A 25,008-nucleotide genomic window follows, 5' to 3' on the forward strand; every position below is an offset into this window, starting at 1 on the left:
TCATTAATCAAAAGTAAATAATATCTGTTATATATGATTCATTTATTTATGTTAGGCCGTATCTATAAAAATTTTGAAATTTTCGAATAACAATCATAATGGTTCTCAGTAAGGAACTAAAAGATGCAAATTTAATTTTTACATTTTAATAGTTGAACATAACTGCACTCAAATATATCTCTATCTAATGCACAATTTTATTTTTTAATGACAAAACCTTAATCCTTAAGATTCTCATTAGAAAATTCCAAAAATCATCTTATATATGGTAATTTCGACTTTGATATGGAAACTTTGGATTGGATGTTTATTAACTGTCACCATATTTATATTGTTAATCAAATTCAACATTTCAATTCATTAAATTAAATGTAATATTATTATTACTACGTATAATTTTTACGTATTTTTCTCCCTATATATAAACACCGCCCCTTTTCATTACTTTTGTTTTTCCCTCTTTCAATCTCACTACAAAAAACCACCATCGAAACCTCTCTCACACACCAACAGCTAAATCAATCGAATTCAAATACACACAAAATCAATTTTAGGGTTTTCATCATCGATTTTCGAACTAATAAACCTAAATCATATTACTATTAATTCGCGTTCGCAACTAATGCGGCATAAAAAATCAGGCATTCAGATCGGAGAAGAAGAAAAACAAGCTTATTCTGATTCTAATTCTAAAAACCCTAATTCCAAAATCGAAATCCTATCAGTTTCTAATGAACAGGAAAAAAACCCTAATTTTAAGAATAGCGCATCAATTACAAATCACAGGCTCATGAATTACCACCGGAAAATTCATCACAAATCTTTAATTTGTTGTTCATCTTCAGAAGCCCTAATAGCTACAAAATCACTTCTGCTAAAACTGTTAAATATCACATATGTAAAGCTTTTTTTGATCAAAGCTCCTTCTAGGGTTTTACTCCTTTTATTTTTACCATCAATTTACTTTTTTTCATCAAACCATTATAAATCTCTGTACCTATACATACTGTTTTTACTATCCCTTACTGTATTTGTACTATCTGTATTAAATCTTGCATCAATTAGGCTATTTGTTGCAAACAAGTTGCCTTTTTTGACCCATTCTAAAACATGCCCACCAGTTGTTTGGTCAATTGGGTCAAAGAATAGACATGAGGAAAGTACTGTATCAGGTGTTTTGGTGAAGGTGTATAGTAATGGGGATGTATATGAGGGTGAGTTTTATAAAGGAAAGTGTTCAGGAAGTGGGGTGTATTATTATAACATGAATGGTAGATATGAAGGTGATTGGGTTGATCAAAAGTATGATGGATATGGTGTTGAAACATGGGCTAAAGGGAGTAGGTACAGAGGGCAATATAGACAAGGATTGAGACATGGGTATGGTGTGTATAGATTCTATGTTGGGGATATGTATTCAGGTGAATGGATTAAGGGTGTGTGTCATGGTTATGGTGTTCATACTTGTGAAGATGGTAGTAAGTATTTTGGGGAGTTCAAAGCTGGTGTTAAACATGGAATTGGTCATTATCATTTCAGGTAAATTTTAACCTCATGTGTGCAAATTTCATTTATTTACACTGTTTATTGTTATTATGTACATGATGTAAGCTATGATTTACTGATTTTGGGCCTTATTTGTTTGATTTTATATGTCTAGACCACATTTGTGAAGCTTGTTAAAAATTTCAGATTTAGCTATACAATACCCATACTTTACTGTAGTAAATGTTAAAAAGTTATTGATTTTACTTAACTGTAGTGATTTTGTTTAGCATTTTGATTAATCATTTTTGTAGTGTCACACATAGTTTCAAAAGAGATATACAGTCAGATTAAATTCTTTCCAAACTGATACTTTTCAACCATTGTAATATTATTATGATGTACTGTAATGTGAATTTATTTTGTGATATGAATGAACATAATGATCTTATGTGTGATTTACATTTCGATGCAGAAACGGAGACATGTATGCAGGGGAGTATTTTGCGGACAAGATGCACGGTTTTGGTGTCTACAATTTTGCAAACGGACATCGATACGAAGGTGCATGGCATGAAGGAAGAAGACAAGGGTTCGGTATGTACACTTTCAGAAACGGTGACACTCAATCTGGACACTGGGAAGACGGTGTTCTAAGCATCTCAACGGGTCCCGATACAATCTCTACACAATCTCCAATGTCCGTTTCTCATGCTAAAGTTCTTGAAGCAGTTCAAGAAGCAAGGCGTAAAGCTGAAAAAGCACTTGGTGCAGTTAATGTGGATGACAAGGTAAATAGGGCGGTGGCTGCAGCTAACAGGGCGGCCAATGCAGCAAGAGTGGTGGCAATTAAGGCGGTCCAGACCCGTGCAGACCACTACCATGATGATGATTATCCGACATTGGTTATTGTTTGACTTGTTTATCGATTCGTTTGGGTATTGGGTTTAGTAGTTGAGGAGCAAATAGGGTTTGGTTACTGTTTTTGTTCATGAGATAACTGTGTAAGGATTAGGTTTAAAAATGAGAAGGCACTAAAGTGCTTTGATGGATTAGGTTTAGGTTTAAGGTTTAGGCTGCCTATTTTCTTCCTTGTTCTGTAACTGAAACTGTAATTGTAAATATATCTTAGTCCAAGGTAGTAGTTGTATGTTTGGTTTTGGCTTCTGATCTACTTTTGTGTTGGTAAATTAAATCTAGACATAATCTAAATTACATGTGCAATCAGTATATAATATTTGATCTGGATGTGGTTATTGATGGTGGGTCACATTATTCTACCACACATGGTCCCACTATGGATCAGAGATACATGCATGATCCAATCCACTTGTTAACTTTTTGCTCATAAATCTTAAAATGTGAAAGGACAGGATTTCAGTAGTTAGTTTTGGTGAAATGGATACAATGAAATTTGTAAATCTTTCTTTGTGCAACTTTTAACCAAATATATATAGGAATATTTACAAGTAATTTTACTCAAGTACAATACAAAATATAGTATTATGTAAATGTGAATTTATTGAAATGAAAATAATATGTTTAGGCTCAAGAGCTTGTTTAAGTTTAATATAAAAACCCCGAGTTCATTTATTAAACGATCATAAAGCTATGTTTGTGCTCATGCTCAAGTTCATTTATGCTCGGCTAAAGTTTAGTTTTTAATGAGTCGAGTTGAAATAGCTTAGTTTGTTTGAGTGCGAATTCGAATTAAAACAACGCTGGAGGAAGATTTCGCGGTCACGAAATAGAAGATACGCTTGCAAGAAGTGAAAACAAAAGTTGAGCTGATTTGTTACAGGAAACTCGCGATCGCGAGGAGCTTTATTGCGATCGCGAGAATGGTCTGCGAGTTGATTCAGTTTAGGACTTCTCGTTTCTGTCTAATTCGTTGTCGTTTTATGTAATTGTGTGCACGAAATTTGTAGTAAAAAGTCTCTGGTTAGCACCCGTTGAGTAACCCTTTTATGTGTTTTAGTGTTGGGATAAAACCACGTTAAATCCCTGTGTCGTTCTATGCATTCATTTATCGTTCGTGAGTTAGCGATTGGTTTAAATCACTTGTCTTGTTGGGTCCTAGAATTCTAACACAAACAATTAACACTACCACTAAACCATGGGGTGGTGGTGTAGTTCGTTAGGGCCTACATTTTTAAAGTGAATGTCATGGGTTCGAATTCACAACTCAAAATAGTTGATCCCCTCGTGGCTACGGAGGTTCACTTGCGATGACTCTCGACTGCTCGCAAAGCGAGTAATCGTCCTGAGATTAGTCGGCATGCAAAAAAAAAAAAAAATGGGATAACTAGGTATAAAAAATTAAGATAATTAAATGAATAGAATACACTCTTAATCGCAATACATATAGAGCGGTATTGGAATTTGGAAGAAATGTAAAATAACGCATTTGAGAAGGCCAAATATAAGGTTTTAAGCTAATTCACAAGGGTCAAAATGAGATGCAACTCGTAGAGGGCTATAAATAAACCGAGTTGAATCGAGAATCGGGATGCGAGATATTTAAGCTCGGCTTGTTTAGAATTTACTTGGCTCGAACTCGACTCATATTTAAGTAATATATCAAATTGTGCTCGAGTTCGAGCTCGAAAAGAATTACTTCTCGAGCTCGAGTTCGATGCTCGTTTGATCTTAACAAATTTTGTTTTGAAACTGACTTTTAAGATCAAGATAATTACGATATGTTAACTCAAAATGTTGAATTTAAATTTAGTATTACAAGCTACATATCCATAATTAAGTATTGAGCCACTTGTTCCTAGATATAAATTGTTTCACATTTTCAATGTGAGATGCAAAAGGTAAATGATATTTATCCTAGGAGGTGTGAAACAAAAGTAAAAGAATATGAGCATTATAAAATAGGGGCTATTGCATAATCTTATAATTACTATTTTGTGTTTGTAAGTATAAAGCTTATAATTTTAAACTATAGAATTTTCCCTTAAGTTTTACGGAGTATAATAAAAGTTATAATAGATTTGCTCGTTTAGCTCGTTCGACTAGAATAACTCGATTAGCTCGTTCGACTCGAGAAGTTTGAACGATGTTTCAACGGAGTAGAGCCGAACATTAATGTTTTTGAGTTCGACTCGTGAAACTAATCGGGTTACATTTTTGTTTGAGTTCGACTCGAGCTCAAAAATTCTAATTCTCGAATTCGAAACAAACGAGCTCGAACTCAAATAGTTTGTTAAACGCTCAACCCGCCAACACCCTTAAATACAAGCCATTAGAGGTATAAGGATCGTCAAGAGGTCTTCCATTGATCATACCTACCCCGATCAAAGGAGTCAATATTTAAACTTTACCAGTTAACTTTTATTCATACATAACTAAACATGCTATAAAATATTGTATTGTACAACATTTTAAAGCATTTAGAGCATGTTTTATTGTGTATGAATAAAATGTAATTGTGTAGAAATCAGTTTTCTTTTGGATAAGCAAATTTTAATGAGTAAATAAGTTCTAAAATAATGTAATATATGCAACAAATTTTATTTACAAAAGTATATACCCTATGAAAATTGGTTCTTAGTGGACTTATTGTATTTTAGGCCAGACTTTTAACATTTATATCTAGTCTGTCTAGGACAAGTTCAAAAGGAGAAGTAACTTAGTCACTCACAGATATAAAAATTAGATGCAGGGCACAATAACATTATAACAAAAGCTAAACGCGAGTAGAGAAAACCACTTTAATAAGTCTGCATAAACCAACATCAAAAGATTTCAAATAAAATGTTTTCAGAATAATTTGCCACTGCTTTAACAAAATTCTCAAGATCCCTAATACATAAAATTTGAGTAAAAACTTCAGCATTAAGATATGATTATCGTTCTGCTTACTCCAACCAACAGCTTCTAACTCTCAGTTTGCTCCCTCAACCTTCGAATTGTGCTCCTGACTGTGACTGCACTAGCAGTACTATTACACACAAAGTCAGAGGTAACATTAGTTTATTTATATAAACAATAAACAATATAGCTAAAAGAACAAACTGCTTTAGTTTAAACCACGTTAGTTTAAAAACAGAGTAACTAGGAGAACAAACTGCAAAAACGAAATAGAAAGATCATTACTTCAATGTGTATGCACCGCCTGCTTTGACTTTGCCACAATCCTTGCAACCCCAAATGCCAACAGCCTTTCTCTTCACTGCATACTGTGTAATATTTCATTCAAAACATAATAATAATTAATATAAACAAGAAAAGTTCCTTTAACCAAGTTTTATACTTTAGATGATAACAGCTAATACAGTTTACCTTTCCACAGAACTCACAGAAATACTTGCTGTGTTGACTGACCTCCATCTTTTTAATCTGTTTTCGCAGACTAGCACCATAACGGGTACCTGAGATACAATGCATAAGATTAGAATAGTGTGCCAATTCTATTTTTTTATTGATACTCATCGATACATACACCACATGTTACAGCTTTGGTTATAATTATAATCAACTGACATTTTATGAATAGTTTTGTAAAAAAAAAAATAAGAATTACTCACCATACTTCCCAACAATGCCAGCCTTCTTGGTCCTCTTTGTCTGCAAATTAAGTTTTAATTTTAGACATAAGAATTTACATACAACTAGCACCAAATACAATGATATAAAGTCAATTATCAAGATATAAGTCACTTTATTTGCAAACATAAAAGAATATCTGACAGATTAAGGATGCATTTATGTATGTTAATACTTGCAAAATGCATAAACTATTAACAAACTTTTACAAAATTTTCTTCCTTCGAAATACTAATAATGTTAAGTTGCCTGTGGACAACTCTTGATAAGCATATAATGCGCTGACAATTGTAATATTAATAGTATTCCAAAGCGTCATAAATTATTATATAAACGCTGTGAATGGTGAACGCCAAATGATACCAAATTCTCGGTTATTGCGAAATACTGTCAGCCATTCGACAGTTTTAAGCGACGTAATTCTTTTCTTATAGTTTTAAGAGTGCACTAAAGTCAAGTTCATAAGCATTATGCACGTTTCAGGTGGATATCACACCATATTGATTTATTACTTGCAAAAGAAACATCGAATCATGTTGATGGTCGGGTCATCTACCAAGTAATAAGCTAGAAAGATCTAACAAAAATGACATTACTATACCTGTCAAAATCAAATTCCAACCGATGTAAACACGTAAGAAAAAAGATTAAACAACATGATGTGTGGGCGTTCAAGGCCATGACTAACAAGTATAGAACGGCCGCTGTATGCGTTGCTCTTAAGTGTCATGTTCTAAATTAGCCATAAGATAATAGTGATTCAGGCTGCAGCCATCTCATTTCGAAGATGTTGTCTAAACCGCAATTGTTATTGCTAACTGGAAAGATCACACTTACGAGCAACACGTACAGCAGCGGTTTGATACTTATAGGTGAGGACCTTAAACACAAGCACATCATTTTCTTTTAAAATTATCATTTTCCACATGCTGTTCGAGAGGTTTGAAAATGAATTTTGACAGGTACTATAATATGCCCCATATGTGTACACTTTTTCCAATTTTCTAATTAAGTAGATGACCGAGTCACCAAGATGATTTGATATTCGATTTGTAACAATAAATCAATATGGTGTGATATCCACCTTTCTAAACAACCACGCCCACAAAAATCAAAATAGTTAAAAACCATTTTATATTTTATCTTTGGTAACAACATTACCATTCTATAGCGCATTTGGTGTACACCATTGGTAACTTAATATAATAATCCGTGACGGTTTTGAAAACCAATAATGTAAACACTCAAGAGAATGCGAACAATTCTCGTTTTATATTCATCATATTCAAAATCAATATCTACAATGCTATTCTGAGACCTAACTAAACCTCCAACCTTCTTTACAAACAGGAAATAACTCTCAACAAAAACTTTTAACTCCGGTATCTACACTATGAGTTTTTGATTTACTAAGGTAAAGAGTAGAAGAACGACAACAGATTTAAGTTGTCTTGATGGTTGGTCCAATAACTTGTGCAACCATTGTTCAGCTTATCGCGAAAAGCGTTTGGTGGGGCTGGCTATGTCTTTGGGCATCTTTAATAATTCAGATTGAGTTAAATCGTATGCAAGTAAAAAACTTGAAGATAGATGGGTAGATGGGGAAAAGGACCAGCAAGTTTTAGCTGACGAGCATACTCAATTTTCATTTTAAATGTGCCGAAAGAGTTTAACATATGCAACAGACACTGAAAAACAGGGGAATGCCATAATCGATGTCTGAGACCAGCAAACAACGCAAACAGAGCAAAACAAAGGGACCGTCGGTGTCCGAAATCAAAAGCACTGCAACGAGTTGCCGGAAAGACTAGCCAGAGACAAATTCAAAGAAACAAGGTACACTATTTTTTTGAAAAAACAAACGGAAGATGAAGATTGGGCAAGAACAGGTTAGGAAAAAAAATCAGTAGATTAAAACAAAACAAAAAACACAAACAAAACACTGAAAGGCCGCTAAACCGCCTTGAACCGCAAAGAATTTACATAAATAGTAGTATATTGATTTTTATAACAAACCTATGACTCTAAAATAGATGATAAAAACAGACTGTGTCACTCTGACTCAAACTTAGTCTAACTTTATGCAACCAACTAAACCCTTGCAAAACAAAAAAATGATTACTTAAAGAGTCTTAGTCAATTACAGTAGCCAAATTTAACTAACAATATCCTCTGTAATCAACAGTGGTATTCCACATATGATAAAAAAGTAATATAACAATTTCTAGAAGTGATTTAATCTTTATCTAAACCAGATTAATGCATCAATATCATCGAGTAGTTACTAAATATATATACATAATGTTAAAATATTCATATTCTATATAATCCAACATATCATATCATATAAACTAAAAAAACGAATGATTATCAATGAGATTTAAGTGATTAATTCAGAAATTAACATCAGGTACAAAATGTAAACGTTCGTAATATCTAACATCAGATTAAGCAAATTGATGATTAGAAAAGGATACCATTTGGCCGGATCAGAAAAGACGATTACGCTGAGTGCAGAGAACTTAAGAACTGCGACTTTAACGGCGATAACGAGCTGAAACCCTAGTAACTTCCTCGTCTGCATAATTTATAGCGGATAGAATTACGTTTGGGCTTACAAATTCGTTGGGTTCTAGTATAATTTTATAAAGTTTGGGCTAAGTAAGCCCAATAAGCGCATTGTGTAACCATTTCTATGAATAACGATGATAGAGTAATATTTATTTGTTAATTTATAAAAGACCTGCTACGTTATAAATGACTGGATTTTCCCTCCACATAAAAATTGCTTAGATCTAATTATGTGGTTCGGATTTGCTAATCTTTTAACTTTTAATGATCTTCAGTTAGAGTTTTTTGGCTCCGTCAACAATCCGTCACTGAACAAGTCATTCAAAGAAGATTTCCGGTCTTGAGTTTCACAAATCCTAATTAGGGTAACAATTGAGAATCTCAAGTACAAGGGCTGTTAAGCTTATACTTGAGTTTCTCTACTGGTGTCTATTGTTTATTTTATGTTTACATCTAAGTTCAAATTTAAAGTGACCCATAATGACACATCGACATTGTCAAAGACATGTTTGTGGATTAGTTTCGCTAGAATTATTCTTAATGAAACACCCTGCTACATTTTTGCTTCAATTGATTTGACTTGTGTTCTACTCCGTATATTTTATTGTCTTGCAAAAAGTAAATCCATTGATAAACCCTGGGTAGCGTGGACTGGCAAAACCTTATCCGTTTACGTTTATATATGATTGATTTGTATGTGGTAGTTTTCCTATTTATGATTTTGTTTTCTCTTTGCTATTGTTTTTCGACAGTCAATTCTCTATATCATCTCTTTATTTGGAAGAAATGTATAAAAAAGCATTTCACCGGCACTCAACCCTTCTGCTGGCACGGAGTTAGCCGGGGCTTCTTCACTATTTCCATTTTTCTTTTGATCTTTCTTTTTTTTTTCCTTCTCTGTCTCGTTTCTTGTATGGCTTTGTGTAAAGATTTTGAAGACTTTATATGTGCATTTTTTTTATTTTTCACAAATTTAAACATAGAAAAATCGGATCTCAACAAACTGAAAACCAGATTTATGGATCATATGTATATTAGTTAAGATGTGCTGTAAACAACATCATATCTGTTTTTGTAACTACGCTCATTCAAGATCAGCATACCTATTTTCAGTGTTCTCTACTAACAAGCAAGATATGTATAAATTACACATTGCTACAAATAATATCACACAACTGATAGCAGGTCCTGAGTTGCTGTCTCTGCAACTCATTCTGTTCTGGCTGCTAATCTTGCATACTCTTCATGTAAATCTAGTTTTCTAGGCCTCCACTGTGACATGTAACATTTGTGTTGCTGCTGCTTGGTTTTAGATGCACAGTTTGAGCAGCATGTAAGATGTCTTGTACTCTCAATTTCGTGTGTATATATAACCATATACTTGTTGCGTTTAAAAAAAAAAAAAAAAAGACGTGTAAACATTTCTAGTTAAAAACTCAGATTTATAAATCATCTAGTTATTACAGTAGTTGATAAACTCCTTACTGAAAAACTAAATATAGGGGCATTCCGAGAATTGAACTCGGAACCTCTCGCACCCTAAGCGAGAATCATACCACTAGACCAAATGCCCGATGATGTTAGTTTTTAGCAAAACAAAATAATACCACAAAGTTTGTGAAAAAATAAACCAAAAATTCCTTTCAGTTGATGCCAAGCAAATATTTTCTACCTTTGGTAGTTATTTAGAAACTAATACAGAGCTAACAAATTTAGTGTCAAAAGTTTTCTTGGTTCGCGATAAAATAAAAATCCTCTTTCTTTTAATCAAACAATGATTTTACTCTTGGTGATAAGAAATGTAAGATATTCAAATAACGTTCCTTAGCGGTTTGAAAATATAAACAACTTAACACTCTTAACCGTTCCCTAAATTCTAAAAAAATTTCAAAACAACAAGAATTCATGAAATGATGCTCTCTCCATGCACTATATATCGAACCTTTAAACATCTCGGAAAAATATGATCAATCTCTTCCATAACCATGAAGAAAAAGAATTCGGACCTTTTACCACAAGTTTCTTTTATGTTGATTCTTGTTTTCACCACATTTAGAGATTTTACAGGTAGTACGGCTGGTTGGAGTTTTGTCGACGGTGCCAACAGTGGTAGATCTAGAAAAAAAATTCACCGGAGGCGAATTTTTTTTTAAAACGTAAGGATTTTTTTTTTTTTTTTGACAAAATATAGAGTTTTTGGGGCAAAATATAAAGCTTTTTGAGCAAAATTTAGAGGTTTTTGAGCAAAATACGAAGGTTTTGGGGGAAAATATGGAGGTCTTGGGTCAAAAAAAATTCCACCGGAGGCAAAATCGAAATACCGAAAAAATTTGCACTAAAATTCCGAAATCCGCTGGGGGCGGGGCCCCCCCTCTCTCTCTAATACATTGAATCCGCCTATGGGTGCCAATGTATTTAGGAACGCCCAAGGGCCAAGATACTGTGGCGAATGGCACCACTTGCCCATTTGGCTATGTCTAAAGTATGTGATCATTTTGGTTGTTCGGAGAGTGCCATTTTAGGTGTCATGTGTTGGAGATAGTCGGTTAATAGATGCAAACCATAGTTCCACGTCGGATATTGAAATAAACAAATGTATATTTATAAGCTTATGATAACCTCATCTTTCACCAATTAATTTTAGAGTACTAAGGGACTTATGAGTTTATATGTATGTTTATATGTATGGTATGTTATTGGCCCTTTATATACGAATTACGTTTGTTTTTTTTATTTTGGTGAAAATAATGAATACTCATATAGAAACGAGGTCGTTTTTCAAAGAAAAACGCTCCAAACAGGGAATACAAAAGGACATGAGGAAACGGGGAAACTGGCACATAGAAAGTAACTATCTATAACCGATCCCCTAACATCACGAAAAAACTACAAAACATAGCCATCAAACAAAAACCGAGAATAACATGAAAATACAAGGTCTTGAGCTTAATAGTATTGTTTGTCCGATATGTCATAATGGTGTGGAAGACCAACAACACTTATTTTTTGATTGTGCGATGGCTTCATCAGTTTGGCATAAAACACGGGTGTCGCTTGATTCCGGGATTCCACATATTCGTTCTACCGAGGCAAAGTTGTTTATGATTGAATCTCAGAGGCACTCTTATCATTTGGTAGATCCAAGTCCATGGCCTATTTCGGGTTCACTCGGAGCTTTGTCAACCACCGTAGGAGGTGTGATGACTTAAAGAGTTGGATCGATGGCTTTCAATCTCCAGTAACGCATAAGAATCGGGTAATCTCCGTAGTAGCTACTCTTCTATGGGTGTTATGGCGATTTCGAAACGGTGTTGTCTTCAACGAATCTTTATATACTAAAAATAGTCTGTTTGATGTAATTAGATTATTTTCTTTTCGTTGGCTTAAAAATAGAGGTCATATAGTTTCAAATTGGAACTTGTGGCTTCAAAAGTCATTGTAATTTTCTCTCTTAACATCTTGCTAGGGAGCGTTTAATAATATTCAGTTTTGGCCGTTAAAAAAAAACATGAAAATACAAGGAAACAAACATTGTTGTCCCTTAATAATGCTTGTTTTAACCTCTCTTTTGTGATCTTATCACTCGAAAGTACCAAATATATTCTGATTGAGATTTGTCAAGTGCTGAAACCCACATCTGTTAACTTCTCCGGTGGAAACAATGTACTAAAATGAACATCTGATTACTTTCTTCTTGCAAAAGACCTACATGACATGTTGTTAGGAAGAGGGGATCGCCTGGACGTTGGGAGATATAAATTTGAGAGAAAAACAACTCTATTACTCACAAGAATAGATTTACAGAGTATTACAAAACTCTTACAAAAAAAACTCTCAAACTCACACACACTCTCTAGGTTGTGATTACACTTCTCTGAGTGATTTAGGATGATTTACAACTGAGGTTTGCACCTCTATTTATAGTAAAAATTCTATGGCGGTGGAATGGTGTGAACGGAGATGGTGGGCGGCCGTCATCGTGTTCATCTTTGCTTCTTCTACATGGTGTTCAAAGAAGGCTACTTTGAACATCTAGAAGGTGAGCTTCTAGATTGTAGGCTGGAAACTTTCAATTCTCCCCCTCCAGCCAAATCCACGAACATTCCAGTTATGTCTCTGCATAACTCCAACTTCTCTCGAGTCACCACCTTTGTTAACATATCCGCAGGATTCTCCTTTGTATGGATCTTCACTAGTCTCAACAGTTGTCGATCAATTACCTCGCGTATCCAATTATAGCGAATATCAATATGTTTTGTACGGGAATGGTACATGGAGTTCTTGCTCAAATCTAGAGCACTCTGACTGTCACAATGTACCTTGTACTCCTTTTGCTTGATTCCAAATTCTTGGAGATAACGCTTTAACCACAACATTTCTTTTCCAGCTTCTGCGGCAGCAATATACTCTGCTTCAGTTGTGGATAATGCAACACACTTCTGTAGTCTTGACTTGTGATGACCCTGGAATTTCTGACCAAATTTAAACTTAATCTTTAATGTTTCCGACACGATAAGCAAAGTCCATGAAGTTGAATCTCAAAATTTTGAACTATTCAATTACCCTTCGATTGTTCTCAACGATTCGCGAACAATTATATGTAAATAGATACATATACTATAACTTGAAAACGTAACAAAGTGTTATGAAAATGATACTGTGCATTAACCTTATTGGTTTGATTATCTGATTAATATTTAGATAAGTTAACTAAAACGTTTAAGATGAACCAGTAAAACACTAATATGCTACAGTATTTTCGAATTGCTACAGTACCGAAAAGCTACAGTGTTTTCAAAAATCACTATTTGCTACAGTAAAATTTACTTTGCTACAGTGAATTGCTACAGTAAAATTGGCTTTGCTACAGTAACTTTGCTATAGTAAACACTATTTTAAAAATGAAAATGTATATATGTATATGTATATACTACGAGACAATAATTTATAGAAGTAAATGACCAAAACACTCGAAAGTTTAAGATACACTTTGAGTGATATAATTTAGGGATAATTTAAGATTATATTTTGACAAAGGTACGTGTCCCAAAATGTAAATTACAAGTTTTCTCAGCGTACGAAGGGACATTCGAAAAACTGGAACCGGGACATAAGTCCAGTGACAACGTACGAATCATCGGTACCAAAATTACAAGTTAATTATACACGTAAATATAATATATTATATAATTAATTATTTAAATTATATATATTATATTTATATTTTATTATGTCGACGAACTAGATTACAAACAAGTTGTGAGCTGGAGAATCTTCCCATGCGATCGCATGGGAAATGGTCATGAAGGCCATGCGATCGCATGGCAGTCTGGGTCAGGCACTCTCTATAAATTCGATCGATTTCAGCTCAGTTTTATACACTTATATATTCATTTTACTCCGTAAATATTTATTATTATTATTATTATTATTATTATTAAGATTATTATTATTATTAATCTTATTATTATTATTAATCTTATTATTATTAGTATTATACATAAAATACTACGACGAAGTCATGAGCGTGTCACTTTTAAAATGGTTTTCAAGCGGGATAGAGTTAAGGAAATTATGGGTTATTGCCAAGGCGGTTATGGGAAATGTTCGGGGGTATATTCGCGAGTCAAACCTAGTGTTTATCATCTCCGTTACGTCTACGTACTTTCCTACAATATTGAATCTCAATATTGATACGTTGAGATCTACGATTATTTGATATTCCGAGTTTCGGTCACATTACGATGAACAACTTTATGTGCTGCTAAGGTGAGTTTCATAAGATCCCTTTTACTCTCTACATTTTTGGGCTGAGAATACATGCAAATGCTTTATTAACCGATATACAATATTTATATGTGTGAGTTTCATTTGCTCCCTTTTTAATTGCTTTTGCAATATATATTTTTGGGCTGAGAATACATGCACTTTATTTTAAACACAATGGATACAAGTACATACTACATACTAAATTCTACACTGAGTTTGAACCGAAAATCCCTTAGCTTTGGTAACTAGTAACTGCCAGTTATAAGAACTGGTGGGCGCGACTAGTAGTATATGGATCCATAGGGCTTGACATCCCCGTCCGAGCTAGAGCGCTAGCCTTTTAACGGACGTATGCTATTTGAGAAGCGTACATGTTGGTTTGCGTGTATTATTAAGATGATTATACAAAGGGTACAAATTATATATACGTTAAAGTTTAGTTACCAGGGTGCTCAATTTCATAGAATATTTTGATAAACGTTTCTGGATGAAACAACTGAAATCTTGTGATCCACTTTTATATAATCTATTGATAAACGTTTCTGGATGAAACAACTGAAATCTTGTGATCCACTTTTATATACAGATTATGCGAAACACTAAAACTATGAACTCACCAACCTTTGTGTTGACACTTGTTAGCATGTTTATTCTCAGGTTCCCTAGAAGTCTTCCGCTGTTTGCTTATATGTTAGACTAGCTATGTGCATGGAGTCATACATGGCATATTTTTCAAGGAAACGTTGCATTCACCAAATCATCACCATGTATCTTATTTTGACTGCATTGTCAATGGAAGTACTATTGTAAACTATTATTTACAGTGATTGTCTATATGTAGAAATTATCAGATGTCGAAAACCTTTGATTTAAATATTCATTTATGGTGTGCCTTTTCAAAAGAATGCAATGTTTACAAAACGTATCATATAGAGGTCAAATACCTCGCAATGAAATCAATGAATGACGTATTGTCCATATGGATTTAGAGCAATCGTCACATGACTACCATGAAACAACTCCCCCTGCAAAAGTGTAAATGAATCCTGAAGTAGATTTCCTACTATCAAGATCTCCGGCCATATCCGCATCTGTATAGCCTTCCAAGATTGGATCAGCTCCCCCGTAACAAAGACATAGATTCTTTGTAACCTTAAGATATCTGAGAATCCATTTTACCGCCTCCAATGCTCTTTCCCGGGGTTCGAGAGAAAACGACTCACCGTTCCCACTGCATGAGCAATATCGGGCCTTGTACACACCATCGCATACATCAAACTTCCAACTGCTGAAGAATATGGTACTGACGACATCTCCCCGATCTCTTCCTTGGATGAGGGACAAGAACTCTTGCTTAACTTGAAATGGTTTGCTAATGGAATGCTAACAGGTTTGGCATTGTTCATATTGAAACGTGAAAGCACTCGTTCAATATACTTCTCCTGAGATAGCCATAACCTTTTATTCTTCCTGTCTCGGGTTATCTGCATTCCCAAAATCTGTTGAGCCTGTCCTAAGTCTTTCATGTCAAAAGACTTAGAGAGTTCCTTCTTCAGCTGGTTGATCTTCGTTGCGTCTTTCCCTACGATCAAAATATCGTCTACATATAGTAGAAGAGCAACGAAATTTCCTTCAGAAAACTTCTGAATGTAGACACAATCATCTGCTGCAGTTTTCTTGTACCCGTGACTCACCATGCACGAGTCAAACTTCTTGTACCACTGCCTAGGTGCCTGCTTTAAACTGTACAAACTTTTCTTCAGCTTGCATACGAGGTTATCTCCTGAAACCTCAAAACCTTCTGGCTGCTCCATGTAAACTTCTTCATGTAAATCTCCATGAAGAAAAGCTGTCTTTATATCCATCTGTTCAAGCTCCAAGTTCATACTTGCGACCAATCCAAGTATGACTCTAATTGAAGTCATCTTGACTACTGGTGAAAATATCTCGTCAAAATCAATCCCTTTCTTCTGTTGGAATCCTTTGACTACAAGTCGTGCTTTGTATTTCACCACTTTTCCACTACCATCCTTTTTCAGCTTGAACACCCATTTATTTTTCAGTGCCTTCTTCCCGCGTGGAAGTTCTACAATCTCATAAGTTTGATTTTTCTGCAGAGAATCCATCTCATCCTGCATTGCGAGCAACCATTTTTCTTTATCCTTATGAGTTACTGCTTCATGAAAACTCTCCGGTTCTCCATCTTCAGTAAGTAGAAGGTACTCGGATTCTGGATATCTACTCGATGGAATCCGACCTCGTTCAGATCTACGAACTTCTGGAACATTCTGAGGAGATCCACCATCATCTTGACCTTGTGATGGTGCTGGAACGTCTGGCAGATGGGGTTGTGGCTCCCCCTGCTCAGCACCGTCATTTTTCTCATTATCTTCTACTTCTGGCATTTCTTCTTGCACTGAAAATTCATTTCTCATGAATGATTCCGTTGTTGCCTCTGGCACCTGAGCAGCAACATTTGACTTCTGAGATATTGTGGGCTTTTCAATATCTTCTATTGTCTGGCTTTCATGGAACACCACGTCCCTACTTCTGATCACCTTTTTCTCCTTTGGATCCCATAATCTGTATCCAAATTCTTCATCTCCATAGCCTATGAATATGCTTGGAGTGGTCCTTGCATCCAGCTTCTTCCTGAGCTCCTTGGATACATGTGCGTACGCCAAACATCCAAATACTCTTAAGTGAGAGTATGATGGATCCTTTCCAGACCAAAGTTTCTCCGGAACTTCAAAATTCAGTGGTACTGATGGAGATCGGTTGATCAAATAACAAGCGGCTCTGACTACTTCTCCCCAGAATGGCTTTGGCAGCTTAGCCATACTGAGCATGCTCCGAACACGTTCCATGATTGTTCGGTTCATTCTTTCTGCTATACCATTATGTTGAGGGGTACGTGGGACCGTCTTCTCATGTCGGATGCCATATGATCTGCAATAGGCATCGAACTGCCTGGAAGAGTATTCACCGCCGTTGTCGGATCGCAGACACTTTAACTTCTTTCCTGTCTCACGTTCTACCATGACATGGAACTGTTTGAAGTAATCGAACACCTGGTCCTTCGTCCGTAAGAAATATACCCACACCTTTCGAGAAGTATCATCGATAAACGTCAGAAAGTATCGATTGCCGCCAATTGATTCAACCTCCAAGGGACCGCAAACATCAGAGTGTACCAGACTGAGTAACTCTGATTTTCTCGTTGAAGAGGAATTAAACGAGACTCTATGCTGCTTACCAAACAGACAATGATTGCAAGGATCTAGTGCAACATCCTTGTCTACATTGATAAGCTCCTTCTTTATTAGGGTAGACAACCCTTTCTCACTTATGTGACCGAGTCTCTGGTGCCATAAATTTTGTGAAGCCTCCTTTTCTGCAACATTAATACTGTCTGTGCAGATTTTCACATGAGTCTTGTACAGTGCGCCACAAATGTGTCCTCGAGCAACTATCATAGCGCCTCTTGACAATTTCCATGTGCCTTTACTGAAATGACTATCATAGCCCTGTTTGTCGAGAGCTACCCCAGAAAGTAGATTCAGCCGAAGATCTGGCACATGGCGGACATCCTTCAAAGTGATTGTGCTCCCGGAACTTGTCTTTATCTTGACATCACCAATTCCGACAATCTCAGCAGAACTGAAATTTCCCATCTTCACAGCTCCAAAGTCACCTGCTTTATATGTTGTGAAGTATTCTTTGTATGGAGTCACATGGTAGGAAGCTGCAGTATCTACCACCCATTCCGTTTCTTCTCGTGAGACGTGAAGGCATGTCTCATCATGGGTTGAACAATAAGCTACATCACCAGAGATAGTCACTAATGTTTCTCCACCCTTATTCTTCGGATGTGAACTGCTTTGACCTTGTTCCTCTTTCAATCTATAGCAGTTCTTCTTCATATGTCCCTCTAATCCACAATGATGGCATTTATATGTTGGTTTTCTGCCATCAGCTGACCTGCCCCTGCTCTTGCTTCTGCCTCTCCATTTATTTTTGCTACTCATTCGCTGTCTCCCCCGATTCTCTGTGACAAAGGCATGGGTCTGATCTGTGCCCATGTCTTTTCTCCTTGCCTCTTCACTGAATAGGGCATCCTTGACCATTGACATGGTAAGTTTGCCATTCGGGGCTGAGTTGCTGAGTGTTACTACCAGCGTTTCCCAACTATCGGGAAGGGAACTAAGTAGCAGTAGCGCCTGAACTTCATCGCCAAGCGGCATCTCTACAGACGATAACTGGTTGACCAAGCTCTGGAACTCACTGGTATGCTCGGCAACCGAAGTTCCATTTTTGAGCTTCATGCTGACTAAACGCCTCATCAGCAGGGCTTTATTTCGAGCAGTCTTGGCCCGGTACATGTCCTCCAACTTTTTTCAGAGGACATATGCGTCTGTCTCTTGTGCAACATGGTGGAAGACACTATGATCAATCCATTGACGGATCTGACCAATAGTTTTTCGGTTTGATTACTTCCACTCTTTCTCTTTGGCAGAATCAGGGTTTATACCCTTCAATTCAATAGGATCGAACAAATCCTTACAGCTGAGGAGATCTTCCATTCGAGGTTTCCACAGCGTGTAGTTTGTGGCTGTGAGCATAATCATAGCTCCGGAAGATGATGTTGACTCTTCTGTGGACATTATCACCTTACAAATAATTTTTCAACACAAACGGAGTTGAATTGTAGAAAACAGAGATCACCGTTACGTCCGGAACGGTTAAAAATGGTGGAATCGACACTTCGCGGCTTAAATTCCACTTACGGGGCAAAATTATAATTTTTATAAACTTCAGGGACCAAAAATGAAATTCTGAAAATTTCAGGGACCAAATTGTAAAATTTCAGAATTGCTACAGTACTACTACAGTGACTTGCTACAGTGCCGCCAGCTGCTACAATGATCGTCTTCTCTGGCGAAAATTCCGGCACCGGTCGTCTTCTCCGGCGAGATTCCGGCGAGCTGACCAAACTTTGACCGAGTTTTCTGGGCTCGTTATAACTCCGTTTAAGTCGCCGTTTTTTGCGTTGGACTCGGTTCGACGAGACGAATCCAATGGTACACTCAAAATTGAATTTTGAGAAAACTTCAGAAGACCCAAAAACTCAACCAACGTCTCTAACCAAGCTCTTGATACCACTTGTTAGGAAGAGGGGATCGCCTGGACGTTGGTAGATATAAATTTGAGAGAAAAACAACTCTATTACTCACAAGAATAGATTTACAGAGTATTACAAAACTCTTACAAAAAAAAACTCTCAAACTCACACACATTCTCTAGGTTGTGATTACACTTCTCTGAGTGATTTAGGATGATTTACAACTGAGGTTTGCACCTCTATTTATAGTAAAAATTCTATGGCGGTGGAATGGTGTGAACGGAGATGGTGGGCGGCCGTCATCGTGTTCATCTTTGCTTCTTCTACATGGTGTTCAAAGAAGGCTACTTTGAACATCTAGAAGGTGAGCTTCTAGATTGTAGGCTGGAAACTTTCACATGTTGATCATATGTTCCGGAGTTCAGAGAAAGCCAATGGCTAGCGTAATAAACTGATAAGGTTTTTAATTTACCGAGAGCTATCAATCAAGATGTTGCGAGTCTTAGTGGATACCAAATGTATATAATTGTGTCGATTATACATGTATATTGAGAAATAACGTCGTTTTAGAATAAGTTACTGTACTTAAGCCATATACGGTTTACAATCAGAACAATGTTACGGAAATTTATATGCCCATATTGAATCAATCTCAATGTTAACAATATTCCATCATGAGATGATAATCTGCAAATTGTAAATTATTACCATTTCATGAGAAAAGAGGTTTTGGTCTGCATTTAGATGCTTAGTGTAAGTTTTGGGCTCCCAAAAGAAAGAGTTCTAATTATTTGGGTTATATTTTTAGCCTATCAATTACTCTGTTTAACTCACACACTTAACACCTATCCCGAATACATGCACATTGACCCAAACCCATTGGATGTAACTCTAATTTTCACTTTTTGTGAATTTTTTTTAATATTAATCAATTTTTGCCAAAAAAAAAAAAAAAATTTTTTTTTTGACCCAAACTCATTTAAGTCTATACTGTTATAATAATAATAATAATATAGATATGGATAGTCAATTTTGGTGTATACATATAGTCAATTTTGGTACACAAAGTATGTATTTTTATATTGAGATTTTAGGCTATAAATACTCATGAATGCAAGCATTAAACTTGCACCATTTCTCACACTTACAAAGTGTTTCTTTCTTTCTCTCCATTATCATCTTTGTTCTTACACTTCATTATTAGTATTCTAAATCAAGAATCAAATCACTAAAGGTAGTTATAAGCCTACTGAATTATAACATCAAGAATCAAACCACTAAAGGTAGTTATAAGCCTACTGAATTATAACATCAAGAATCAAACCACTAAAGGTAGTTATAAGCCTACTGAATTATAACATCAAGAATCAAACCACTAAAGGTAGTTATAAGCCTACTGAATTATAACACGTTATCAGCACGATAATCTTAATACTAAATATGGTTGGCTCTGCCACCAAAATGATATATGGTCGGTTATACCACCAAAATGATATATGGTCGGTTATACCACCAAAATGATATATGGTCGGTTATACCACCAGAATGATATAGGTCGGTTATACCACCTGAAAAAATATATGGTCGACACTGTCGCCAAATTTTCATTTATGTTTACTAATATTTATATTTTTGTTATATAACATTTATTTATGATTGCTTACACATGGTCGACACTGTCACCTACTTATCATTTATGTTATATTAAATTTATGTTTAATGTTTATATACTTATGAATATAAATTGACTCTAATTTATCATGATGTTTGTTTTAATTTTTGATAATAGAAAATGTCGAATCTGGAAAAGCTTAAATTTACTCCTTTAGAATCAACTGGAAACAACTACATGCCATGGGTTATAAAAGTAAAAATGCATCTTAAATCAATGGGCATTCTTGAAACCATAAATGAAAACAACACTTGTTCTGAAAAAGAACAAGCTACGGCATGTTGCTTTATTCATCAACATATTGATGAATGCTTACAAAATAATTATGTGACTGTAGAAGATCCCCATGTTTTATGGGAAGGTCTCAAAAGCAGATTCAATAATCAAAGAGAAATTTTACTTCCAGCTGCAATGGAACAATGGAGAACATTAAGGTTCCAAGACTTTAAGAAAGTAAATGAATACAGCTCAGCTCTGTATAATACATGTTCACAACTTAAATTCTGTGGACATGAAATTAGTGATGCAGACATGATGGAGAAAACTTTCTCCACAATGAATGCTGCAAACATCACAGTGCAAAGAAATTTGAGAATGCTAAAGTTCAAAACATATCCTGAACTTAATTCATATCTCTTAGTTGCAGAGCAAAATGATGAGCTATTAATGAAAAATCAGCAATCCCGTCCTACTGGTACACTTGCAATCCCTGAAGCAAATACTGCAAATAATTATAAACAGGGACAAGGACGCGGGCAAGGTCGTGGTTATAATAACCATCACCATCATCATGCCAAAAGCCATAACTATGGTAGAAACCATCCTTATGGTAATGGTAATGGGCGTGGACGTGGTCGTGGTCGTGGCCGTGGTGGTCAAAGAAATAGTAATCCACGAAAATATAAATATCAACCACAAAACAAGCCCATTAAACAAGATGTTGAAGAAAATTCTTCTAAAAATTCTGAAGAATCTTGCTACAGATGTGGTAGAATGGGCCACTGGGCTAATACTTGCCGAACATCTAAACATCTTGTTAAGATGTATCAGGATTCGCTGAAAGGTAAAGAAAAGGAAGTAAATTTTGTGGATAATATTGATCCAACAGTCACTGAGAAACCATCTGATTTATATGAAGATTTCTTGAATGTTTAAGTTGTGTGTCTTTTGAAAAATAAACGATTTAATATCGTCTGTCTTTGTCATTATGTTTGCTAAATGTTTCAGTACTATCTATTTGCGTTTAAAATATTGTGTAATATTAATGTACTCACTATTTATTTCTTATATATGAAGTTCAATATGAATTTTGCTGGAATACAACATCAATCAAGTGGTGGAGATCTCTGTATAGCAGACAGTGGAACTACACACACTATACTTAAATCCGAGAAATATTTTATTGATCTAAAACCAACGGAAGGAACTATACATACAATATCAGGACCTGCTAACTTGATAAAAGGGATAGGAAAGGCAAATTTCATACTACCAAATGGTACAAAATTTTTAATAAATGATGCCTTATTTTCTCCCAAGTCAAGCAGAAATTTATTGAGTTTCTCCGACATATACCTTAACGGGTATGATTATCAGTCAGTGACAACAGAAAATGAGAAATATTTAAGTATCACTGACAAGAGTCATGTGGTTGAAAAACTGCCAAGACTTAGTTCTGGATTACATTATACACATATAAATGTACCAGAAATACATATGGTAGTTAACGAAAAATATATTGATCCTGGTGTATTCAGTTTATGGCATAACAGATTAGGCCATCCAGGATCAACAATGATGAAAAGGATTATTGAATGTACTCATGGACATCCACTAAAGGATAGAAAAATCCATCATGATACAATGGTTCCATGTACATCTTGCTCTCTTGGAAAATTGATAACTAGACCCTCACCACTTAAGGTTGAGAAAGAATCACCAATGTTTCTTGAAAGAATTCAAGGTGATATATGTGGACCAATTCATCCACCATGTGGACCATTTAGATATTTCATGGTTCTAATAGACGCATCTAGCAGATGGTCTCATGTTTGTCTGTTATCAAGCCGTAATGTGGCATTTGCAAAATTTCTTGCCCAAATTATTAAATTGAGAGCTCATTTTCCTGATTACACCATTAAAAGGGTGAGACTTGATAATGCTGGTGAATTTACATCTCAAGCATTTAATGACTATTGCATGTCTATAGGAATTGTTGTTGAACATTCTGTTGCTCATGTGCATACACAAAATGGTTTAGCCGAGTCATTGATTAAACGTTTACAGTTAATCGCTAGACCATTGATAATGAGAACAAAACTCCCTGTATCTATATGGGGTCATGCAATTTTACATGCTGCTGCATTGATTCGCATCAGACCAAGTGCAAGTCATAAATATTCCCCCCTACAACTTGCTTTTGGTCAAGAGCCAAATATTTCCCATCTTAGAACATTTGGTTGTGCAGTGTATGTTCCAATTGCGACACCACAACGTACAAAAATGGGTCCTCAAAGGAGGTTGGGAATATATGTTGGATATGAAACATCTTCAATATTAAGGTATATTGAACCTATGACAGGTGACGTTTTTACAGCACGTTTTGCTGATTGTCATTTTAATGAAACATTGTTCCCTAGATTAGGGGGAGAAATGAAAAATAAAGAAAATGATGTTTCATGGTGTGAACCTCAATTAAAGTATCTTGATCCTCGCACAAAAGAATGCGAGACAGAAGTTCAAAAGATAATGCATATACAAGAACTTGCAAATCAATTGCCTGATGCATTTACAGATACAAAAACGGTGACAAAATCATATATACCAGCAGTAAATACTCCAGCTCGAATTGAAATTCCAAAAGCTGGCAATAACGTCACTCATGAATCTTTGCCACGTCAGAAACGTGGAAGACCAATCGGTTCAAAGGATAAAAATCCTCGAAAAAGAAAATCAGCTGATAATGAAGTAAAAGAAAGTGTTCAAGAAGAACCACAAATCAGTACTCCTACTGCAGAGGAGATTGATGATGTCAATACAGAAATTGCAATCAATTATGCATATTCAAAAATATTATGGAACCGAAATGAAATGAAAAATCTTGATGAGAAATTTTCATTTAATGTTGCATATGACATCATGAATAATGATGATGATCCAGAACCAACATCTATGGTTGAATGTCAAAATAGACATGATTGGGCTCAATGGAAAAAAGCAATACGAGCTGAATTAGAATCACTCAATAAAAGAAAAGTTTTCGGATCCATCATTCTCACTCCTAAAGATGTGAAACCTGTAGGATACAGATGGATTTTTGTCCGAAAAAGAAATGAGAAAAATGAAGTTACAAGGTATAAAGCTAGACTTGTAGCTCAAGGTTTTTCTCAAAGACCGGGAATTGATTATGAAGAAACTTATTCTCCTGTTATGGATGCAATTACTTTTAGGTACTTAATCAGTCTGGCAGTTTCTAAAAATTTAGAAATGCATCTCATGGATGTTGTGACTGCTTACCTATATGGATCACTTGATAGTGATATATATATGAAGATACCTGAAGGATTTAAGGTACCAGAAGCATCAAATGCAAAACCCAAAGAAATGTATTCGATTAAATTACAAAGATCTTTATATGGGTTAAAACAATCGGGACGTATGTGGTATAACCGATTAAGTGATTACTTGATAAGCAAAGGGTATACAAATAATCTTACTTGCCCTTGTGTTTTCATTAAGAAAACAACATCCGGATATGTGATCATAGCTGTTTATGTTGATGATCTTAACATCATAGGTACAAATAAAGAGATCCATGAAGCCATTCAACTTCTAA

The 25,008-nt window shown here is 35.4% G+C and overlaps 2 protein-coding genes and 1 non-coding gene across 3 annotated transcripts; 1 reads left to right on the forward strand and 2 right to left on the reverse strand.

Moving 5' to 3' along the window:
• The first annotated feature begins 472 nt into the window (after positions 1–472).
• On the forward strand, positions 473–2,673 carry LOC139840336 (uncharacterized). Its single transcript, XM_071830605.1, has 2 exons — positions 473–1,539; positions 1,961–2,673. The coding sequence occupies exons 1-2, from the start codon at positions 623–625 to the stop codon at positions 2,400–2,402; spliced, it is 1,359 nt and encodes a 452-aa protein (XP_071686706.1). The 5' UTR covers positions 473–622; the 3' UTR covers positions 2,403–2,673.
• A 2,474-nt stretch (positions 2,674–5,147) lies between these two features.
• On the reverse strand, positions 5,148–8,619 carry LOC139843480 (large ribosomal subunit protein eL43). Its single transcript, XM_071833564.1, has 5 exons — positions 8,517–8,619; positions 6,021–6,060; positions 5,776–5,864; positions 5,590–5,672; positions 5,148–5,434 (listed from the first exon to the last, which is right to left on the reverse strand). The coding sequence occupies exons 1-5, from the start codon at positions 8,517–8,519 to the stop codon at positions 5,371–5,373; spliced, it is 279 nt and encodes a 92-aa protein (XP_071689665.1). The 5' UTR covers positions 8,520–8,619; the 3' UTR covers positions 5,148–5,370.
• Positions 8,620–10,111: 1,492 nt separating this feature from the next.
• TRNAP-AGG (transfer RNA proline (anticodon AGG)) lies at positions 10,112–10,183 on the reverse strand. Its single transcript has one exon. It is a non-coding gene; the product is annotated as a tRNA-Pro (tRNA).
• Between the last annotated feature and the right edge of the window lie 14,825 nt (positions 10,184–25,008).

Source organism: Rutidosis leptorrhynchoides, chromosome 4 (assembly GCF_046630445.1).
Source record: "Rutidosis leptorrhynchoides isolate AG116_Rl617_1_P2 chromosome 4, CSIRO_AGI_Rlap_v1, whole genome shotgun sequence".
NCBI classification, from domain to species: domain Eukaryota; kingdom Viridiplantae; phylum Streptophyta; class Magnoliopsida; order Asterales; family Asteraceae; genus Rutidosis; species Rutidosis leptorrhynchoides.